This window comes from Ruditapes philippinarum, unplaced genomic scaffold (genome assembly GCF_026571515.1).
Source record: "Ruditapes philippinarum isolate M1 unplaced genomic scaffold, ASM2657151v2 ctg4057_1_1_1_1, whole genome shotgun sequence".
NCBI classification, from domain to species: Eukaryota; Metazoa; Mollusca; class Bivalvia; order Venerida; family Veneridae; genus Ruditapes; species Ruditapes philippinarum.
Genome location: NW_026856251.1, coordinates 53,752 through 73,132, shown reverse-complemented (window position 1 = coordinate 73,132; position 19,381 = coordinate 53,752). Strand labels below are relative to the sequence as shown.

At 33.5% G+C, this 19,381-nt stretch overlaps 1 protein-coding gene across 1 annotated transcript in view; it reads right to left on the bottom strand.

The window, feature by feature from the left end:
• Nucleotides 1-6,516: 6,516 nt before the first annotated feature.
• LOC132745967 (coagulation factor IX-like) overlaps nucleotides 6,517-19,381 on the bottom strand; it is a 30,000-nt gene continuing 17,135 nt past the window's right edge. Inside the window, exons 4-7 of the mRNA XM_060735000.1 lie at nucleotides 11,223-11,361; nucleotides 10,490-10,782; nucleotides 8,142-8,240; nucleotides 6,517-7,210 (exon numbers count right to left, since the gene is read on the bottom strand). Of these exons, the coding sequence (XP_060590983.1) occupies nucleotides 6,989-7,210; nucleotides 8,142-8,240; nucleotides 10,490-10,782; nucleotides 11,223-11,361 (753 nt within the window). The 3' untranslated portion in view covers nucleotides 6,517-6,988. The remainder of the gene's footprint in view (nucleotides 7,211-8,141; nucleotides 8,241-10,489; nucleotides 10,783-11,222; nucleotides 11,362-19,381) is intronic.

Below are 19,381 nucleotides of genomic sequence, written 5' to 3'. Positions count from 1 at the left end.
TTATTGTCCATTTTTTGTCCTATTTTTTAGCTTCATTATAATTTTTTTAGAACATTAATATATTTTATGAGTAATTATTATTTAATTTATTTTCTTAATATTCTCTACAAATATTTTCATGTACGAACTCTGCTGTTGTCATAGTATTATTTTTACAATAGGTTTAGCTCTTAAATTTGGTTTGCAAATCATGGTCATGCAACTTCATAGTTAGGTAAAAAAGCAGACGCTTGTTTTGGTTGAGTCTATTATGTTATGAAAAATGCAAATAAATTAATACCAGTGATGTCTTTCGATTTTGAATTAATTTGTTATCCATACAAGAAATATTATTTTGATAAAGCTCTTCACTTCGGAGCATCTATAAGCTGCATTACTTTTGAATGATTTGCTAGGTTTTTTGAATTCTGTGTAAAATTAGAAATGAAGTCGGGTAAATTAATATATTATTCAGACGACCTTTTAGGTGGAAATAAAACGCCAGATCTGTGCATTCGTAAGCTAAGCCATTTTGAAGAGGTTTTCGCTGAATTGGGGGTTCCCATAGCACATGAAAAAAACTGAAGGTCCGTCGGAAGTTTTGTTTTTTCTTGGGCTTGAGCTAAATTTGATCAAATGACTGTCAGTATCCCAAGGTCCATAATTAATGAGGTTGTATAAGATGAAAGAAATTCTAATAAAACATCTTTAAACAAGATGCAATCTCCTAAGAGGTCATTCGCCGTTTAATAAATGCAATTCGCGGTCTTTTTTAAGGGCACACGCTTTTTATTACTTGGGGACCATACGCCGCTTTTCATGGAATGGCACGGAAGTGTCACATTGAAGGTTCCATGATAACCGCCGTATGAACACATCTGCGGATGTTTCTAAATTCAAAATTTTACTATTTCACGTTTAAATGTTGAATTCTGCTATAGCCGGTGCTAGGGGGCGTGGACGGTAGCTTGCACTTTCCAGTACCGTCCATGAACAGGCTCAATCAAACCGAGCCTGCAACATTTTCAATTTTGCTGTGTTGGGCTTTCTTTAGGGATTCTGTATTTATCTATTTTACAAAAATGATATCATCGTATAAGGATAAAGAAAGATATTCGCTTAGATCTAGAAATGTTGTTAAAAATGTTTAATGGTATATCTGTATTTCATGACAAATTCTGGATAACTATCGAAAATGTTAAATTATATTCAGACAGTGCTCTCATGGCACACCCGCGGATTTACATCAGATAAAACAGTTTTAGAATTATTTCCTATATTGGTTGCGTTATATAATTTGTGCTCGGAATTTGTTAAACAAATCAGATTTAACCGCGATAACATGGCAGTAGTTCAGATAATAAATAAATAATCATCGAAATCAGTGCAAGTAATGTGTCTGGTCAGGTGTCTAGCGTTAAGGTGTCTAAATCTTAACATTGTAATTAAAGGCAACCACGTCCCGGGCCGTTCTAATGGAATTTGCGATGCTCTTTCTCGGTTTCAGTTAACCAAATTCAGGGAGTTGGCACCACAGGCAGATTTAAACCCTTGTCCGATCCCGGTTTGTCTTTGGAATATCTTCAATCAAGAGCTGGACAGCTTCTTTGCAGTAGGATCGCAGCTTACACAACTTAGCTTACCAATATATTACTGCGAACAGGTCCATCGCTAAATTAAGAAATATGTACAACATGGCAGAAGAATGGCCTGTTCCAAATCAGCACGTATTTTTATATATGACCTTTTGTTTTGAAAAAATACTTTCGCCAGAGGAAAACTTTCCCACACGCCACATTCCAAATGATTTATATTAATTACTATGGTTCTTAATCTATCCTTCGTATACGACTTTGTTAGTATTTTGCCATACTGTTTCTATTAATATGTTGGGTTGTTTTTTTTGCGAGATTTCTGTTGTTTTAAGTTTATTTTGTAGGCTTTTGGCCTAATGTACGATGGATGATGTGACTAAACCGATGCAGTACACAATCAAAAGTCCTTAGCATAGTCCACGACACAAAGACATTCTGAGAGTGGAAAAGTGTATCTACACATGTATCATATTGAATGGACGATAAGCATTCATATTCTTAAATCTTAAATTTTTACTATTTAAATCAGGGATGTTCCAGTCACGGTATTTGATTCTTTCTGTTGGTACACCGGTACGTTACGGGAATGTGTGTGTGTGTGTGGGGGGGGGGGTTGTTCCGTGTCTGGGTAGTTGGTTGTTATTTACTTTGCAATGTTATTAACGGAGCTGTGTCTTTAAACAATGTTTGTTTCTGTCCAAGTTATCCTTGCGAGTAATTGGAATTGCATAAAATTTAACAAAGGTGATCTGCGGCGTTAAGCATATCATACAAGCTCTTAACTTGAAATTAAGGTCTAACCATGTTGCTTCGAGCCACCAGATCGGGCTTAAAAAGTACATGGTGAGATCTAGATTGCGTTGCCTTGTGGTGTTGTATAGCTTGAATTGAAGACAGTGTTGCGCACTTGTACCTCCCTGGCACATCCACATACCTACCTGCATGTTTATAGTTTCTCTTACCTTTACGTTGGTAGTGGTTTCCATTTCGTTACCGTGGGGAGCTGAGGTCTGTGATCACGTAGTTTTATATACTTTTGATGCAATGCTTGTGTGTATCTATTAACCTAAAATTTAGTGCGTTGCTAGCTTGAGTTGCTTGAAGTCCTTGCATTGCATGTATGTGTGGTTTCGTATTGAGCTGGTAACATGCTGATAACGCCTAATCACCTTCTGTTGAGAGGAACACTTGCGGTATGAGCATCTACGCCTAACCTACCATAGATGAGCGGCCAATATATGCCAACATTATAGTAGTTCATTTAAATATATCGTATTATGATCGGTCGATTCAAAACATATACGAAGTTAAATAAATGTTGAGCGTGTTGTACGTTCGTTATCTTTATTTTGAATAGTCTTATATAAATATTTACAAACCGTTTTGCATCAATTGATAACAATTAATGATGTTTTTGTAAAACAAATAATAATTTCTTAAACCTGTGACATTAACAATTACATTTACAATGAGTTTAATTGTTTATATTTCACTGGGTTTGCACGCTTTTCATATATTCTGTGCAGTGGAAATGTTTATTAGTCCCCTACCGGTTTACCGGAGGGGACTTTAGGTTTACCCTCCGTCCGTCTGTCCGTCTGTCCGTCCGTCCGTCTGTCCGTCCGTCAGTCCACAAAACTGGATCCCGCGATTACGCAAAAAGTACTGAAAATATTTAAGTGAAACTTGATATATGGATAGATGGCAGTATGGAGATTATGCACGTCTTTTTCTTTTCTTCTTATGTTGAAAATTCTGGTTGCTATGGCAACAAATAGACTGAAAATATGGCAAATTTTACACATAACCTGGATCCCGTGATAACGCAAAAAGTACTGAAAATATTTTTATGAAACTTGATATATGGATAGATGGCAGTATGGAGATTATGCACGTCTTTTTCTTTTCTTCCTATGTTGAAAATTCTGGTTGCTATGGCAACAAATAGACTGAAAATATGGCAAATTTTACACATAACCTGGATCCAGTGATATCGCAAAAAGTACTGAAAATATTTTTATGAAACTTGACATATGGGTAGATGGCAGTATGGAAATTATGCACATCCTTTTCTTATCTTCCTATGTTGAAAATTCTGGTTGCTATGGCAACAAATAGACTGAATTTCAAGATTTCTGATTCTAGTTTTTAAGTTTTTTTCACTATAAATACTTTATTTCTTAAGGTATTTTCTTCAAACTTTGAATATAAGTTGCTTGTCATCAACCACATCATATGTGACAAGGTTTACAACTCTAGCACAAAATTTATCAGAATTACCTCCTTGAACATAAAATTTTTATGAAAAAAAACATTGTTTTTTTTTAATAACTTCTTTTTCTGAATGTATCTACTTCAAACTTCATATAAATGTTTCTTATTATCACTCAACATTTGTGAGTGTTCAATACTGCAAACTTAGACTTTTTTTTTGAAAAATTGGTAATTTTTACTCCAACTTCTTCAATCATGATAGGATTTTAAAAATGTTATATTTTGATAACAGGGATGTTTAAAAAATAACTTTAGAGTATCCTTCAGTCCGTCTGTCTGTCTGTACATAAAAACTGTTTCCTGTGATCACTTTTAAAGAACTTTTTCAACAAATTTATTTAAAAAGGAACATAAGTGAATGGCCAATGGCCCTTCAGAATGTTGCTTGGGCTCTTACCGGTAGGGGACTTATGGATTGCTTGCAATACTATGATAACTGCTTGTGTTTTAAAGCAGTTAAAGCAGTAAATTGGTCGTGCATTATTTTGCTTTTTATATTTTGATTTCCTTGAAATCATTTTTTTCTGATCTGAAGGTATGCAGCTTGGATATTATGATACCGTTATTACATTCCCTGAAAATGTTTAGAAATATAAACTATCTGATGACATGTCTGTTTATTTAACATTACACCTTTCATGCAGCAAACGTAAGAAGTCTTCACAGAAATTTGTATGAGATCGTACCTTTATAGCATACAAATGTATGTAATATTTTTCTTGTTATTATTACCCCTCACGTTTTGTAAAGTAAGTTTCCCATATATCACTGGGATGTTAAAGCAAATGTACCATGTGACTAAGACATTTGTACTGTTGCAGGGTAACAATCCTTTTTAATAGTATAAAAACCGGGTCATGTTTTTTTTCAACTTGCAAGGTAAGGATAGTTGAGTTATTGTTACACTTGGCTGAATTGTGTTACAAATAGATTGAGTTGAAATGTTCAAATGATTTGTTCGGGGTAATAAAATAAATTACACATGGGTTGGTGAGCAACAGTAAAAATATCACCCCTCGTGAAAATACTGTTTCCCGAGGCTTTACGGGTAACAGTATTTTCTTAGGGGTGATATTTTTACTGTTAACCAACTACCCATGTGCTATTTATGTATTAATTAATGTCCATATATATTTTTACTGTGCATATATTTTTTTTTACCTTACAAATATGTTTAAAGAACATGATTAAAATATATTGAACAAAATAATACTTTTTACATATAATTGTGCAACACTTTTCAAGCGGCGATGGTTACTTATAATTTTTAAATTTTAATAACTACACAGCAGAAACTATCAAAGTAAGAGATAGTTTAGCAGTATTAAAATATTTAAGACATATTCTAAAGCAGGGCTTAATTCGTTTGCAATGTTTATCTCTCACAAAGTAAACTAATTCGTAAATGCTCAAACGGGCTTTCAGTACTTTGATTTTTGTAGTATTATATTTTCATTCCGAACCTCAGTTTTATACTTAATCCAATGTAAATTATAATATCATCTTTTTGTAAAATTCAGAGTAATCGAGATAAATTACTTATATCAGTATTTTTATTGATTGCTTAAATTTCTTGGTATCAAGCATTTTGACATATTTTTCATAAAATTCGGTCCAGTAATAAGAAAGTTAGTGATAAAGTGCAAATTTATTTGCGTTCTTTAAATTTGATTTAACGGGCCTGCATATTTTACATGTGTTCTGGAATTCAAGAAAATCGTGAAAGTTATATTTCACGCTTTCCACGCAGGGTAACTATGCCTATATTATGAACGAATTTTAAATCTTCTTTGGGACTCGCAAATAGATGTTTAAAGACGCACATGGTCATCATGACAGACAGATTCATTCTTGTTGTGTAAAATTTCTAAGCTATTCGACAGAACATTACAAACGTGACACGGAACTTTTATTTATTTTTTTATATTCATTCATTCATATCATTTACTTTCATAATAAATTTTCATTTATTTTTGTAAATAAAATTTTTAATAGTTTGTATTGAGTTGTGCTTTGTTTTGTGTGGTAGTTGTGATCAGCCTGTGTTCCATCGTAGTCCATATTGTGACAATTTCCCGTTCAGTTTTAATACAAACTGTGGAAATAATCAACCTATTTTTCGATCTTCGACAAATGATTAGTTCAGTATAAAACATTTGCATGATGCTAGAAGTAGGTCTGCAATATATACTTGAACATGTTGAAATATTGAACATATTATTAAAAAGTAGTCATGGAAACTTTCCTTGTGTATGATAATACATATACACAGACATGAGTACAAACACATTATAATGGTGGCGGGAATTGGAAGGGTTTTGCGAAGTAAATCTAAATAACGTAAAAGGTTATGATCATAATGGACTTTGTCATGAAGATGTTCCTATATCCATTTACCTGAAGAAGTATTTTAAATTAACACAATTTTATAGAAACAGTTATTATAGATTTTAATAAATAAAAAATGATTGTAGATAGCTTCACGTATGAAATTTGTCGTTCGCCTTTAATTGTCTGACAACTACATTACATGTTTTTTAGGTTTATAATAAGAAATTAGGCGAACTATTTAATATTATGATTAAACGTTCAAACATATTCTTGTATTTGAAAAAAGTATATTTGAATCATGTCGTATAAACTTTATTATTCCTTAAAAATTAATAATGCACCAACTTATTAAAGATGAAGTATTCTTCAGATTTTAATGTTTTATTTAAGTTGTCCCTGTCATTGCTCCCGGTAAGTTGCACATATGAATAAAATAGGAATGACTGTTGTTTTCAGTACAATGTGTAAATGTGTTTTAACAAAATCAAACCCTGTCAGGGGATAGCCATTGTTTCCTTAAGCAAGTAAGTTTACATTCATTCCTTAGTACTGATTGGTTCGAGAGTGTTGCAATAAGCTTATAGCATCCAATCGAACCAAGAATAAATTTGTATCAACTAAAAAGCAATAATGAAACACACTTAATTAATTTCATCCATATGAAAACAGGAAAGAACGTTTACACGTAGTAAAACATCGTAAGCAAAGAATGCACGTTAATTAGTAATATATTGTGCCTATTAATATAAAAATAGTAAATATGATATATTCTAGTTCATTCTATATCAGTATGTATGCAATATTCAAGGTCAATAATCATTGATAAAGTCTGGCACCTCCTCTTCGTTAAATTTTGTAACACTCTCTATCCAATCATAGAACATGCCAACGTTTGTGTAAACACCGTAGTATTTATCCACATCACATCCCATGCCCCAGGAACCGATTCCAGTAAGAACCCATCTTGAGCTTGTTGCCATGATTAAGCCGCCTCCACCGTCCCCTCTGCAAATGTCCCCAGTTTTACCAATCTTTAATAGGAGAGAAAAACAATAAAAACTGGCAAATTTAAATATTTTAAAGGGAACGAACCACACACGAGTGAATGACAAAACAAAAATATTTTATTGATTTTATTTACTCAAATCGCGCTAACTATAATAGTTTATTGTTTATTTTTTTCAGCAAATTTGTGTGTGTTTTGAAGTGTAATGTAATGTTTGCTTGTTAAATTATATTTTAAAGTAAACAGAATCACCAAATTATGTTAAAGCAAATTGCATAAGAATAATAAGCATCGGAGGTTACAAGAACTAACTTGGAATATAGTTTAAGTGAAAAACACATGTAGGTCTTTGACTTGATGGGTGTTATTCCGTTCCAATGGTTCACTGTGATATTTAGAATTAAGCCTTAAATCTTCTTTCCAACTTCAATAGGAGAAAATCTTTGCAACTACAACTGCTAAGTGAGCTCATTTCGAGAACATTAATAGAATATCTGATTGAATATTCGGTTAGAAGAAACAAACAGTTTTTCCTGTGTCTCTTTTAAGATGATGGTTTATTATAGTAAATTAAGAATGTTTGCCATGGCAGCTAAACTTCCGTTAAACATTCAAATACATTTACGTCATTGTGCTTTTATTTTCTACCTTTTGCAAAGAAATAGAAAATATCGACAAATATTGGTTCATATGCCAGATTTTATCGTCATATTTTGTTTGCGCGTGTGTATTTTACTTATCCGCAATATTAATGAGTGATTTGAGAAATGGATATAATTAATTTTAAACATTACTAGGCTATCAGATTAAAAACAGTACGAGTCCTATACACACTTTACCCTGTTCCATCTATTGTCTTACAATTATCATTATATTTCAAAGCAAAACAAAAGCCACTCAACGTTAGAGTATGTTCGATATAATGAAACCAATTCTTGGAAATATATAATACTTACTTTACTCCCCGCACAAAACATTGTGTCAGTAAGTTCAAGGCGTTTGCGGCCCAAAGCATCAAGACATGTTTCTCTGTCCACATACGGAATATATACATCCTATAATATGAAATAGGTAAATGTTATAAAATGCATTAAACTAAACAATATGACAAACAGGATCAACAAAGAACGGCGACATTCCATGGACGCTAACATAGCAAAAAAACCTTGTATTAGTAAGTCTTTGGCCTTTGTTGCCCATTGGTTCAAGACATGTTTCTCTGTCCACATACGGAATATAAACATCCTATAATATGAAACAGGATTATGTTACAAAATGCGTTTTACTAAAAACTATGTAAAACAGGATCAACAAGGGAGGGCGACGTTCAATGAACGCAACCCAACACGAAACATTGTGTCAGTAAGTATATGGTGTTTGTTGCCCCTTGGTTCAAGACATGTTTCTCTGTCCACATACGGAATATATACATCCTATAATATGAAATAGGATTATGTTACAAAATGCATTTTACTAAAAACTATGTAAAACAAGATCAATAAGAGAGGGCGACGTTCAATGAACGCAACCCCAACACGAAACATTGTGTCAATGAGTATATGGTGTTTGTTGCCCATTGATTCGATAAGTGAAAATATGAATCCCAAAAAAATGCCCAACATGGCTAAATTGAAAATGTTGCAGGCTCGGTTTGATTGAACCTGTTCATGGACGGTACTTTCAAGTGCAAACTACCGTCCACACCCCCTTGCTCCGGCTGAAGCAGAATTCAACATTTAAACATGAAATGGCATAATTTTGAAAATAGAAAAATCCGCAGATGTGTTCATACGGCGGTAATTATGTCACCTTCAATGTCATACAGTAGTGTCATTCCATGAAAAGCGGCATATGATCACCAAGTAATAAAAAGCGTGTGCCCAAAACGAGAAAACAATGGGCGGAACTAAAAAATGAAATTTTAAATGGGGATCAGAGGTTATGAAGTCTGCATATCACAAATAAGACGTCAAAAGACAAAGTTTAAAAAGCAGGAAACATATCTTAAGAGTGATTCAACATTATTCAAGTAGGAATATTGGAACCACCCAACTAGAAAATGCCGAATAGTTAATACTAAAAATACCACAAACACAACAATTATGTCGTGCCGAAGGATCTTTTACATAATAAGGCGACATGTTTGTCTGTTATAAAATGCCTTAAAATAAAACATATGAAAAACAAGACTTAAACTAAATAAATATCCTTTTAAAATGCAAATTAAAATATCAAAATATTAATATTTTCAATAATCACTTTACATATTACTTTGTAATCGTTGATGTTTTTAAAATTACTTTGACATTGCAACATACAAATTAAAATTGTGTCTTTTGTTAATAGCACTGTGAAAGTTGGTTGCCGAGTTTCGGTACCTGATCGATGTAATCCGATCTTAAACTTGTCATTGGCATATAGAGTTGTTGCAATTTCTATACATATACGCATTTCTACCTGAATATCTCACGTTAGTCTATGACATTTACAAAGAATGCACTTTTAATGCTCCTGATAGGTTTGCAATCGGTCATTTGATCCCTTAAATCTTGGAATATTATTTTCATAAATAATTCTTTGATCGAAAACGTCGTTATATTCAATACAAAAAATGATACCATTTTTATCAAAACCAAAGTACTGCCTTGTCATGCAGTAGCAGTACCACTTTTTAAGACAGTAATGCAGTACCAGTACCAGTAGTAGCAACATTTTGTAAGAGTAATTCAATATCAGTGCCAGTACTTGCAAAATCGCTGCAGAACGTACTGCAGTACCATTACAAAGTAATGCAGCTCTGGTTGTCACTAAACACGTCTTTTTCTGCTTAATATATAAATCATTTTAATACACACATATAATCTAGTTAAGTATCACTAACCAGTATTTGACAAAACGGACAAAATCATTTTCTATATTTTAATCTTAGTTTTCACATGCTAAATATCTACCTTCAGTTTCTGGTACATTATTGTTTTGCCTCTTGTTACACCGCAGCCAGCGATTTTCCCAATCACGCGACCAAAGTAAATTACAGCCAGTCATTTGATTATTAAAATCTCGGAATATTTCTTTTTTTTCTTTTAACTCATTCTGTTATCACAGACGTATTTTTATTTAACCAAGAACATTAGCGATAACATTTATAAACCATTGGTCTTACAACTGATTGTTAAGATCAACAAACCTTTTTTTTCTTCTTAATTATAGACATTTACTATAGATAAAATTTAAATAACCAGTGTTCGACAAAACATATCATTTGCTTGATTTAAATCTTAGTATTCATATCTTAAATATCTACCATCAGTTCCTGAGGCATTGATTTGCCTCTAGATTTTGTTGCACCGCAGCCAGCGACTTTCCCAATTACACGACTAACGGAGCCACTGTTTTCTAGAAACACCCTGTCATTGTATTCCGCCGGTTCAACACATATAGGACGTATAAATTTGTTGTATTCAACGAAACTGTCCAATTCTATCAATGCTATATCATTATCATGAGCTCCTCTGCCTTCGTAATCTGGATGAACAGTAAAACTCCGTACTGTTCTTCTTATCCCACCATTCTGAGTTCCTATACAATCTGTTGTGCCTAAATTGATTTAAAAAAGTAATTGTTAATTAAATGGTGCTTTTTTTCTCACGTATGAATCATATATCTGTAGTATAACATTTTTTCAATATATTGAAATATCAAATAATATCCTTAATCTATACTCATAATAAATAATGTGAAAAAATAGTTTTATGTTTAATAATTATTAAGACATATATTTCTGTCACCAATTAGCCCACAAGCACTGAAAAAGATGGTCCAGGTTACTTAATAAACCTACAATATCGTGGATATTGGATATCATATCTTTTTCTATAAAAATAGAAAGAATTTTATGGCGTTTCAATGTTTGGTCAAAACCAAAAACAGTTAATTTTGTATGTAAATAAGAAAAAACTTTGTGTCAAGTATTTACAATTTGATCATGTTTTCATTTCCTTTCTTTCACTTGAATTAGTATCAAAAATACATTTTACCAAGTAAAAAATCCACATTTTCTGCCGAAAAAGGAACATCAAATGATGAATTAAACTCTTTGATACAGTGAGCAGCAGTTATCACGTATCGCTGGGAAATCAATGTTCCACCACAAAATGCTGTTTTTGTACTTGCCCGCTTGTAATGTAAAATACATTTTATTTTTTAATCAGTTTAGTTTCGTATTGATATATTTTACCATTACTGTTGCAAGATTTTATTTTGTTTTAGGAAAATGCGTAACATCTTCAGAAATCAGCAGGCATTACGAGGGCTGTCCGGAAAGTTCGTAGACAAGGCTATAAAATTATTATAAGCAGTCATATCAATATGATGATTGAATATTTTGCTAAACTATTTATATGCTACATATTTTTAAATTAAAAAAAACATGATAAAAGTAATATTCGCAAAGCGCCAATCACCATGGCAACATTATCAACAAATCATGGAGCACTTTGATTACATGACGATAGCTACTTGAATAATAAGTTGCTAAAAGATGTATTTTCTACGCAAACTCTCGTGTTAATTTTGCGACATCAAATGATACAATTGCATGATATTTTGTGAAAATTATGACGTCATACGTAAATAAACAGCTTGTTAAGGACGGTTTTAGACAATGAAGGTGCGTAAATTTTGTGTTGCAAAATGACGTCAAATTCAAGGACGGAGCAAAGTTATGTTATTTAACTTCATAGAAACTCTAATATGGGACCAACTGAGATTTTAGCCGTTACTTTAAAAACAAATTCAGCCATAAATTGTTCAAGACAACTTGTGTTTAAATGTCAAACAAGATTAAGAAGCGGTAATGACAGAATTAGGTAAAAGAGCGCTCCAGACGACCATAAGTAGCATGGCCAAAATATCGTAGATTGCGTTATAAAATTCTTTGGAAAAGACAGACATCTCACACACACTGTATGGGAACCAGTGACATCTTTGTTTTTAAATTAATTTTAGTATATGAAATTCATAAAGTAATGGCAAAGAAACAAACATGTATCAAGTATACACCATAGAGGTACCATGGCTGTTGAAAACGGAAGAAATTGAATAATCTGTAAATGTGAAGTTAATTTGATGCCGTTGATGTTGTCAAAGTGCTCCATGACGATGTATATATGTTGTATGTAACTACTGTTAAAATACAAATGTAACTCACAGTTCAGTAATCTTTTATAAATGTGTTAGCTAGAAATGTATAATTGTGCTGACAAAATTTGTACAACATATGTATTGTTATAGTATAAAAAATGAAGAAGTATATGAACTTTCCGGATATCCCTCGTATTTGCTGTTGGAAAGCATATAACGCGGGTTACTTCATGTTATCGATCAGTTTTATGGACCAAAATAAGATTCAAGTTCAAGTAGAATTTCTTATGTATTCAGGCAAGCCTCGCCTCTTTCAGCCCATAGTTGAGACAATACTAATGCAAATGCGCAACCATATTTTGATAGTCGGTTAAATGTTACAGCTTTGAAAAATCCGCAAATTTTTAATTAAGTCTTCCTTTGTCACTTATAGCACTGACGTGTCTTCAAAACTGTTAATAACCGAAAAATGATATTATATAGGGTTAATGTACCTTTCTTCGTGCATTCAAATCGACGCGTAAAAATGTTATACTCGTCCTTTGCAGATGGTTAAACAAGAAAAAAGGTTCATAACCGCTAATCTTGAAAAACATAATTATTATATGTCTAAGTCGGTAATTCTGTGTTTCATTATCTATTCTTCTTATAATGGAACCATTGTGTCCACGTGTTTTCAATGTACTAGATACCATATCTGTTATGTGAAACCATATATTTATTCAATTTAGCATTATTTGGCAATACAAACCTTTAATAATTATATAATTGAAATGAGGCACTTATTTCTTGACTTGAAATATCCTTTGCGTCTACTTCTTTGAGAACTATATGTATGAGGTTGACTTCTTTGTTTCCAGATTTTTGTACTTTTATAATCAAATGAGAGGTTTTTTTTATACTTTAATATCAGAGTTGTGTTTCCGTTAGTGTTATCATTGCCGGAAATTTCGTCTGGCACAGGGGGTGCCCCATTTCTGTCAAATGCATTAAAATTGAGGGTCGTTGATTCAAAACCAAGATGGGGTCAACTTGGTTTTTCTCTTTATTTTTTTCTTTTAACATTATTTATATATCATTTTTATCCTTCTAAGAATGAAAAACGTGCTTAATTTTAATTACATAATTTTAATAGAAACCATAAAAGACTAGAAACAATCATTTGACTTATATGATTTTGAAACTGGATACTATTATTTATTTCTAAACATTAATTAAAAGAACATTTTTCTTTAGGACAATATGACAATATATCATCTATATATCATTTCGAATTTCTTCGTTTCTGAAAATAGCTCTTCAAATATTAAAGATTTTTGTCACGAAAAAGTCCACCGTGCGGTTTCACTTTTGCATACAACTGTCCTTTTTAGTTTATCCTTGGCGAAAAGAACGCTGTCGGAATGTCTGTACAAGCATAATCTTATCTAAAGTAAAATATAAAATGACTTGTTTTTTAAAACAGCTTTTGTATGCATATTTTACTGACTATCCAAGTGTCTTGAATTTCACCCCTTACCTCGCCGTCGAATATTACCTTAGCCAGGTCCAAACACTCGTATTATTATATAGCGTACATAACCGCGCGTGAAACGTCAAAACAAATTTATTTATTCATATTCATAACAAAGTGTTTTGGCATGTGATGAAAACGAAATTAATACGTTGTTTATGAAATATTTAACTTGTCCCAGGTAGTAATATATTGGATTGCTTTATAACATTTTAACATGCTTTTATTTAAAATTATATTTTTTATGGCAACTCATGCGAGTTTATTTAATCCTTTTTAATATCATCTTATTTAATAAGCTACTGTATACAATTTAACAAAATATATCTAATATTGAGGCGTTTACAATCGACAATCGTAACGTTTACTTATGAACCAAATACGTTTTATTTCGGCTTAGACAACGACATTTCGACGGCTGTTGTCATAATAATTTATCAGCTAACACAGGCGTATCATCAAGTTCAATATGTGTAACTTTGAATGTAGAATATATAGACTGGCCATTATTTAAAGTGTCACTATCATCTACGTAACCGATGACAAATTACAAAAGTTGACCATAATTAAATGATCATTTATACTGAAAGAGGAACCAAAACGTTTACAAAAACCTTTATCAATATCCGGCATATACAAGTGTAAAATGTTAAACATTCTTACATCCACTCATCTGGGGTATTGTCAGAATAATCATGATATGTATGTAGATATGAATGTTACAACGAGTTAATATTTCCCTACAGTGATATATTGTTTTAAATGGAGTGTAAATAACATGTTTAAACCTATTAAACTCTATACATGTTTAATGTCAAATCGGTTCAACAGAGTGGCAGACACACTGACAGTGTGTAGCGTTTATATTTTTGTTGAGAAGAGAATTTGTTGTTTTGAAGGGAGTTTTGTTGATTTGTTGAAGTTGGTTGGATATATTGTGGTGATCTTAATTGATCAGGGTTTTTTGGTTGTAATTAAATGTGTGGTTGTTGAGTTATATCTGTTTGGTAATAAATATTTGGTAGAAATTGGTGAATGTTTGTCTGGTCAAGATTATATTAGTTGATGCTTTGTGTAAATATTGAGTGCTTTTGTTGGCTTTTCTGATGCTGATTAGATGGTGTGAAGTTAATATTGTTGGTTGAATGTTTGTGATATGCAGGCTTCATAACCTCTGATCCCCTTTAAAATTCCATTTTAATTAGTTCCGCCCATTGTTTTCTCGTTTAAGGCACACGCTTTTTATTACTTGGGGACCATACGCCGATTTTCAATGAATGGCCCGGTAGTGTCACATTGAAGGTTCCATGATAACCGCCGTATGAACACATTTGCGGATGTTTCTAAATTCAAAATTTTACTATTTCAAGTTTAAATTTTGAATTCTGCTTAAGGCGGTGGAAGGGGGCGTGGACGGTAACTTGCACTTTCCAGTACCGTCCATGAACAGGCTCAATCAAACCGAGCCTGCAACATTTTCAATTTTGTCGTGTTGGGTTTTCTTTAGGGTTTCTGTATTTATCTATATTATAGAGTATCGTAGAGTTGTAAAAATATAGTCATTTCTGTATTTTACATTTTGTGGTGATTTAATTGTGTTGTTTAATCATAAGTTGTTAAGAGCTTGGGCTCTCCAGGTGTCTAGTATTGTTTCGTATAACAAACGTATACGTGAAAATATATTTCGTATAAGTGGCTAATAAATAATGTGTGTTTGTTTTGGGTGTAAATAATGATCAGAGTTCTTTGTTTGAGGTGTAAATAATAGTCAGAGTTTGTTGTTTAAATGTATATATTGATTTGAAAAATATCTAAAAAAAAGTGTTTAATTAACAATAACATGCTAGCTTTTTCCAACTGAGAATATTTGTATCTTATGTCAGGCGGTGCTGGCCAGCCCCCATATCTTGGAAATTGGTTGAAGTATTTATTATTAAATCTTTCCTTAGATTAGATAATATCAAGGCAGTCATTTCTCCTGACAATTTGGGGGCTCGTCCGGGATCTTCTCTTTAAGTTGGAATGTTTCCTGGCAGAATATTGTTTGTTAAACTTTGATAAAATTTATGTTAAACCTTAAATCATTTTCGATCTGTTGGTAAAATAGAGCAGTGTAAAAGCTGTGAGGCGAAAATCGATTAATCTGTAGTAGTGTTATATTATCTGTACAATAGACTTTAAATAAAGGTTTATATGTAGAGAAACGGTGACGGACTGTGTTTAAAGTTTATGTTAACTGAAGATTTAAATGCATTTAGCAAGAGAGCACCCTTTGGTAAATACTGTTTTTACGGTGATTTTGGGGAAACATTTGTTGTGATAATTTGAATGATTGAGTTAATAGTTTATATTAATGATAAAGATATAGCTTATAATTTGTTGATGTTAGACATCAATAATTTATAAAAGTTTATAACCGGTGTCCAGTGGGTGGTTATTCTTAAAAGTGAATAAATAGTTTTTTGCCGCCGGCGCTCAGTTGGTTGTCATAAAACCTATTTGTTAAACACCACAAAAAGATTACTATCGGTGCCCTGGTTGTTACTGATAAAACAAGTTCATTGCCAGTGCCCGGTAGATGGCATTGTTATATAAAATTATGAAAAACAAGATCAACAAGGAAAGGCGGCGTTCAATGAACGCAACCCCCATATGACCCAGCAACAAGAACCAATGGCAAGGAGCCCAGGCGGACTCCAAACATAAAAAGGACAGGGCAACGACACGTTAATCATTCAATGATAAATAATTTATAGAGTTTATAGAGTTTTCTTTAAGGATTCTTATTTTGTCTATTTTATCGCCACATCAGCGTTGTTTGTGCCGTGTGGAGGCTGTAAACAGTCGCCCCGTACATTCAATTAGAGATGTTATATTTTCCGATCCTTAAAGATCGTTCAGCACGACATTATTGTTGTGCTTGTGGTATTTTTAGTTTTAACTTTTCGGCATTTTCTAGTTGCGTGGTTCCAATATTCCTACTGGAATAATGTTGAATCACCCTTAGGATATGTTGCCTGCTTTTTAGCTTTGTCTTTTGACGTCTTATCTGTGATATGCAGGCTTCATAACCTCTGATCCCCTTTCCAAATTCCATTTTATTTAGTTCCGTCCATTGTTTTCTCGTTTAGGGCACACGCTTTCTATTACGTGGGGACCATACGCCGCTTTTCGTGGAATGACCCGGAAGTGCCATGTTGAAGGTTCCATGATAACCGCCGTATGAACACATCTGCGGATGTTTCTAAATTCAAAATTTCACCATTTCATGTTTAAATGTTGAATTCTGCTTAAGCCGGTGCTAGGGGGCGTGGACGGTAGTTTGCACTTTACAGTACCGTCCATGAAAAGGCTCAATCAAACCGAGCCTGCAACATTTTCAATTATGTTGTGTTGGACTTTCTTTAAGGATTCTTATTTTGTCTATTTTATCGCCACATCAGCGTTGTTTGTGCCGTGTGGAGGCTGTAAAAATCGCCCCGTACATTCAATCAGAGATGTTATATTTCCGATCCTTAAAGATCGTTCAGCACGACATTATTGTTGTGCTTGTGGTATTTTTAGTTTTAACTTTTCGGCATTTTCTAGTTGGGTGGTTCCATTATTCCTACTTGAATAATGTGGAATCACCCTTAGGATATGTTGCCTGCTTTTTAGCTTTGTCTTTTGACGTCTTATCTGTTATATGCAGGCTTCATAACCTCTGATCCCCTTTCCAAATTCCATTTTATTTAGTGCCGCCCATTGTTTTCTCGTTTAGGGCACACGCTTCATACTACGTGGGGACCATACGCCGCTTTTCATGGAATGGCCCGGAAGTGTCATGTTGAAGGTTCCATGATAACCGCCGTATGAACACATCTGCGGATGTTTCAAAATTTCACAATTTCATGTTGAATTCTTCTTTAGCCGGTGCTAGTGGGCGTGGACGGTAGTTTGCACTTTACAGTACCGGCTATGAACAGGCTCAATCAAACCGAGCCTGCAACATTTTCAATTATGTTGTGTTGGACTTTCTTTAAGGATTCTTATTTTGTCTATTTTAGATTTGGGTAAGCACTTGTCGGTGCTACAGAGGTAAATCATTTTGTTGAGTAATACGTATTTACTTAAAGTTTGTTCGTAGAAGTTGATTATTTCATTGAATAGTTATCCATTATAAAGCAATTATTGATTATGAGAAATGGGTCTCTTTGGGAGAGAGGCTTGGGTTGAAGGACGTGGATTTACGTGATTATGTTCAAAAGAAAAAAAATGGAATATCTTGAAAGAGAAGAAAGAAATTTTAGACGTGAAGAAGATAAACGGCGATTTGAGGCCGAGCGTAAAACAAAAGAAGCTGAACGTGAGGAAGAGCGACGGCGACTTGAGGCAGAGCGTTTAGAAAAAGAAGCTGAACGTGAAGAAGAGCGCCGGCGTTTTGAGGCCGAGCGTCTAGAAAAAGAAGCCGAACGTGAAGAAAAGAAACGTTTATTTCATGTTGAAAAAAAAATGAAAATGAAAGAGCAAGAAATAAAATTGATGAAGTTAAAAATCGAGGCTGGGGATCGCACTGATACCCCACATAGCACCGGTTTGGGGCCAAGATTGCCAAAATTCGAAGAGTCAAAAGATGACATAGATGCTTATATAGAGCGATTTTAAAGATTCTCCATTAGTCAGGGATGGAAAGAAGATACATGGGCAATAAGCTTAAGTTCCTTATTAGCGGGGAAAGTGTACACTAGTATGCCCCCTGAGCAAGCATCAGACTATCAAGGATTATAAACAGCAGTTTTGAAAATATACCAATTAACAGAAAATAAATAAATACAGAATCCTTAAAGAAAGCCCAACACGGCAAAATTGAAAATGTTGCAGGCTCGGTTTGATTGAGCCTGTTCATGGACGGTACTGAAAAGTGCAAGTTACCGTCCACGCCCCCTAGCACCGGCTTAAGCAGAATTCAACATTTAAACGTGAAATAGTAAAATTTTGAATTTAGAAACATCCGCAAATGTGTTCATACGGCGGTTATCATGGAACCTTCAATGTGACACTCCCGTGCCATTCCATGAAAAGCGGCGTATGGTCCCCAAGTAATATGAAGCGTGTGCCCAAAACGAGAAAACAATGGGCGGAACTAAATAAAATGGAATTTTGAAAGGGGATCAGAGGTTATGAAGCCTGCGTATCACAGATAAGACGTCAAAAGACAAATTTAAAAAGCAGGCAACATATCCTAAGGGTGATTCAACATTATTCAAGTAGGAATATTGGAACCACCCAACTAGAAAATGCCGAAAAGTTGAAACTAAAAATACCACAAGCACAACAATAATGTCGGGCTGAACGATCTTCAAGGATCAGACGGTTTCAGAAGTAAATTTAGAAAGAGTAAGACGGTTAGAAGACGGTTTCAGAAGTAAATTTAGAAAGAGTAAGCCGGAACAAGGGGAGACTGTAAACAAATTTATGGCTCGCTTAGATAGGTACTTTAGTAGATGGACTAAAATGGCCAACGCTGCAAATACAGTAGATGAATTAAAAGATCTTATCATT